The 4,481-nt window shown below is 42.6% G+C and overlaps 1 protein-coding gene across 1 annotated transcript; it reads right to left on the bottom strand.

Annotated features, from left to right (window-relative positions):
• Nucleotides 1-2,259: 2,259 nt before the first annotated feature.
• LOC142213409 (olfactory receptor-like protein OLF1) lies at nt 2,260-3,237 on the bottom strand. The gene has a single exon (XM_075281725.1). It carries the CDS (start codon nt 3,235-3,237, stop codon nt 2,260-2,262), a length of 978 nt encoding a protein of 325 aa, XP_075137826.1.
• Nucleotides 3,238-4,481: the final 1,244 nt, after the last annotated feature.

Genomic DNA, 4,481 nt, shown 5'->3' with positions numbered 1-4,481 from the left:
TTGAATTGTTTGTCCAAAATACCTTTATCCAGGATCCAGGAACTGATTAAAAGCTACAGGAAGCGACTAGAGGCTGTTATCTTTGCAAAAGGAGGATGTACTAAATATTAATGTCACTTTTCTGTTGAGGTGCCCATACTTTTGCACCGGTCAAATTTTGGTTTAATGCATATTGCGCATTTTCTGTTAGTACAATAAACCTCATTTCAATCCTGAAATATTACTGTGTCCATCAGTTATTAGATATATCAAACTGAAATGGCTGTTATAAACACCAAAATATTTAGAACTAAAAATGATTAAGATTAATAGGGGTGCCCAAACTTTTTCATAGGACTGTATGCTGTTCCCACCCTCCCCACTCCTTGACTGGGCCACTATTTTGCCTTTTGGCCTGCGTGGCATCATTTATTTGACCCTTCTGATCTAAAAATGAGATGCACAATGGATCCTGCCTGTGTGGCAGCTGTAAGACCTGTAGGGTCCCATCAGAATTGTATTATGATTTAGTAGCCAAAAGCAGGAGTAGGCACAAAACACAGAAGACATTCAAATATTCCATTAATGTGTCATCTCTGTTTTGGATCAACTCCTGTTTATTTTTGGTATCAGCAGTACTGATGGATTACTGACCAAAACCTGACCAAGTGAAGACAGGTGCTGTAGTCATCTATATGGAATCAGCAGATGACAGTGTAAATGGAGTGCGCTTTTTCACACTACTGTAGGATATTGGGACTCTGCACGGTTCTTATACCTGGCACTAACATCGACCTGTAAGGTTGAGTTCACACTTGAGTTAGTTGGTCAGTTTTAGTCCCATAACTGGCCAAATAAGTGAATTGCGCAGTGGTTCTAAGAGTCAATCCTGCCGTATATGTGTCATACTGACTCACTGTATTGTTTCACTACCACAGCAATCTTCTTATGTGTCTTATTGCAAGGCACAGTGTTCTGCACCACTATACAGACTCTCTGCAGCCAGGAAATACCGGTAGCTGTTTTTTAATGCTATTCGCTACAAGTGAATTTGGATCGAATTGTGTTGGAAAATTTGGCAAACTGACTGAATTGAATTTTTAAAAAATGTTCTCATCTCTAGTCCCAAGCTTTGGTGAATTTCTGATGAGAACTTGTTTCCCAATGGGCCAGTTCTTCAAGGCGATAGATGTGACCTACTGTTACGGTCAGCAGGCTTATTTTAAAAAATATGAAACTAAACAAAAGCCTGCGGAGCCCAACTAGGCTATGAACTGCAGGTTGCACTGGTTTGAACAAGGCCCAACAGTTAACCTCACTGCCGGGCTATATCACAAAATAGGTGCTCTCTGTTAGCTCACAGGGAAGCTGCCCCTGCAGAACAAAGCAGCCGCTTAAATGAATTCTAAGTTTTGCAGTTACTCCACTGCAAGAGAAATATTAACAATCTTAAACCATGTACTCCCAATACCTTCCTGGGCCGCACCCACTACAGTCACCTGCTGCTGCAGCACTACATGTAGCAGCCTGACTAAGGTAGGACATTCCCAAAATACTAACTAGGCAGGAGATTCCCATAATTCTAAATAAGGGAAGAGATTCCCACAATTTTAACTACCTACCTAAATAAGGCAGCTTGCTGCCAAACTAATGTCTTGCACAATTCTGAGTTAAGGCTAAGGCATGGGGCGAACAGACCTGCCTCCTTAAATAGAGGGAAGGTGAGTCTAAACACCAAGCCCAGGTGCCCACGCCAGGTGCTCATAGGTTAGCACCACTGTCAGTCAGAAGACCGACCATGCTTATTGGCTGCAACGGAATTAACCCCATGCATGCTGGACTGAGCAGAAACAGCGGAACAGGCTGCGACCCTGCTCTCCTGGCCGCACCTTCCGCACAATCCTAACACCTACTCTCTGTACCCAATGTCTCCCGGATTAACCTGGCAGAATAAGGCTGGATTCTGGCTCTCACAGTCCAGGCAGGCTGTACCGGCCTGGTTGATATGCGTGGGGGATGGTTACTGTATTTGCAGTATACTAGTTTCCCCCTTCCTATCTAGGTTGGTCAGGCATGGTGTCAACAGTGTCTGATAATTAGGAAAAGGTCTCAGAAGGATTAGTTGAAATGGCTCATATATATATTTATATATTTACCTTAATATGAGTAGGGGGTGGTAGACTTCCCTTAAACATACAGTAGAAAGGTCATGTAATACCTTATATGTAATATGTTATATATGACGGTCTCTAGGAGCAAATATTCAGCTCTATAGTTTTATTATGAAGGACCTCGTGATCCACGTGTCTGGAAGGATATCCATTTCAGAGGGTCCTTTATTGCCAGTTTTGTTTTTAGGGTTCCTATCACATCCTTATTCCTTATGCTATAGATGATAGGATTTAACATTGGTGTTATGGCTGTATAGAGAATGGAGGCCGCCCTGTCCCGATCTGGGGTGTAACTGTGTCGAGGACGCAAGTACATAAATGCAATGGTGCCAAAATATATAAAAACCACAATCAAGTGTGAAGCACAGGTGGAGAACGCCTTGTGCCTCCCTTCACTGGAACGGATCTTTAAGATGGTGGTGATGATGTAGAAATAAGAAGTCACAGTGAGTGAAAAGCAGAAAATATCAACAGATCCACAACAGATGTATATCGCCAACTCATTTAGAAAGGTATCTTTGCACGAGAGAAGGAAGAGTGGTGGTATGTCACAGAAGAAATGGTTGATATGTTTGGACCTGCAGTAGGGAAGCTGAAAGGTGGTGATGGCAAAGCCTATGGCGAAGAAGAAGATCACAATCCAAGACATAGCGGCCAGACAGCGGCACAACGTCCTGTTCATGATGATAAGATATCGTAAGGGCTTGCAGATGGCCACATATCTATCATAGGCCATTATTGCCAATATTACACATTCTGTTCCTGCAAATTCTAAGAAAAAAAACACCTGAGCCGCACATCCCAAAAAGGAAATGCTTTTGTCTTGAGACAAGGTATTCACAAGTATCTTAGGCGCAATGGTGGAGGAGAAACAGATGTCAATGACTGAGAGATTGCTGAGGAAGAAGTACATAGGGGTGTGTAGGTGGCTGTTGACTCTTACCACCACAAGTAATAGGACATTCACTAAGAGTGTGAAGACATAGATCATCAAAAATATCAAAAAGTAGATTATCTGAAGAAGTGGATCCATGGAAAGGCCTAGAAGAATAAATGCCTTCACTGATGTTTGGTTGGATTGTTCCATCACACTTGCAATGGAGAACAAAGCGTGAAAAAGTCTCAAAAGTGTCCCCACAAATAAGGCAACTGTCTAACTCAACTATCACCATTAGCAGTGACGGCCCATCTTCCTACTCCAACCCTTGTGTAATAAGATGTGGACACTGAGGAGGAAAGAGAGTTGACAGACACCAATATCAGTTGTACTTACTCTTGTTAGTCTCTATCTGTTTTGCAGTCCACACTGGTCTCCTCTTCTCCTCTGAAGGTTATACCGTGATATATTGCTCTCATGCATAGATTCAGGTTCAGAATCTAAGAATTTTGTAAGAAACACACAAACAATGGTGGTACACCCACATACTGTAAGTAGAAATGCAACGAAGGCATCAAATTCCAAGAAATGACACCAGACTCCAGACCAGACTCTTGAACAATCCATTTACTTAAGTCGCTCCCCCACTTCACCTCCATGAGTTGACCCAAACTACAGATGTTGACTTCTTTGGTTGGGCATGTCCAAATATCTGTATACTAGACAACCAGAGGGGGAGGATAAATTGCAGCCTTTCATGGGTTTTGTTAGAATTTTGGGATATTGTATTAAAAATTTGGAAAAATTGGAATTCTCAACTAAATTGAAGATTGGAAAAAAACAAAAAATAAAGAAAAGAGGTCAAATATGGACACAGACTACAGAGGGTTCAGTATTAGAGTTGTCATATTTCCATTAAGGATGAAATTCATTGAGATTTTAATTGTCCGATAGAAAATTTATATTAATTGGTGTTTTATTATTTTATCTGGAAATATCCTTTACTTTTTAGTGAACCACATCATGAAAAAAATGAGGTCCTTTGGCCAGCATTAGGTGTACAGTAGAGATGAGCGAACACTAAAATGTCCGAGGTTCGAAATCCAATTTGAACAGCCGCACACTGTTCGAATGGATTTCGAACCCCATTATAGTCTATGGGGGGAAATGCTCATTTCAGGGGTATGCAAATTTGATAAAATTATACTTACCAAGTCCACGAGTGACGGTCGGGCTGGATTCTCCTTGAAGTCTTTTCCCAGCGCAGCGCCCCCGCGGCGTCTTCCAGCTGGAATTCACTCTGCCTAGGCATCGGGGCCTAGGCAGATCCGACTGCGCATGCGCGGTCGGCTCTGTCCGGCCAGACGCCTAAGCAGAGCCGACTGCGCATGCGAGGGCATGCCCGCGCATGCGCAGTCGGCTCTGCGTAGGCCGGATACCTAGGCAGAGTGAAT

Source organism: Leptodactylus fuscus, chromosome 7 (genome assembly GCF_031893055.1).
Source record: "Leptodactylus fuscus isolate aLepFus1 chromosome 7, aLepFus1.hap2, whole genome shotgun sequence".
Taxonomy (NCBI): Eukaryota; Metazoa; Chordata; class Amphibia; order Anura; family Leptodactylidae; genus Leptodactylus; species Leptodactylus fuscus.
Note: the sequence above shows the minus strand (reverse complement) of the source record. Positions and strands in the feature narration are given on the sequence as shown.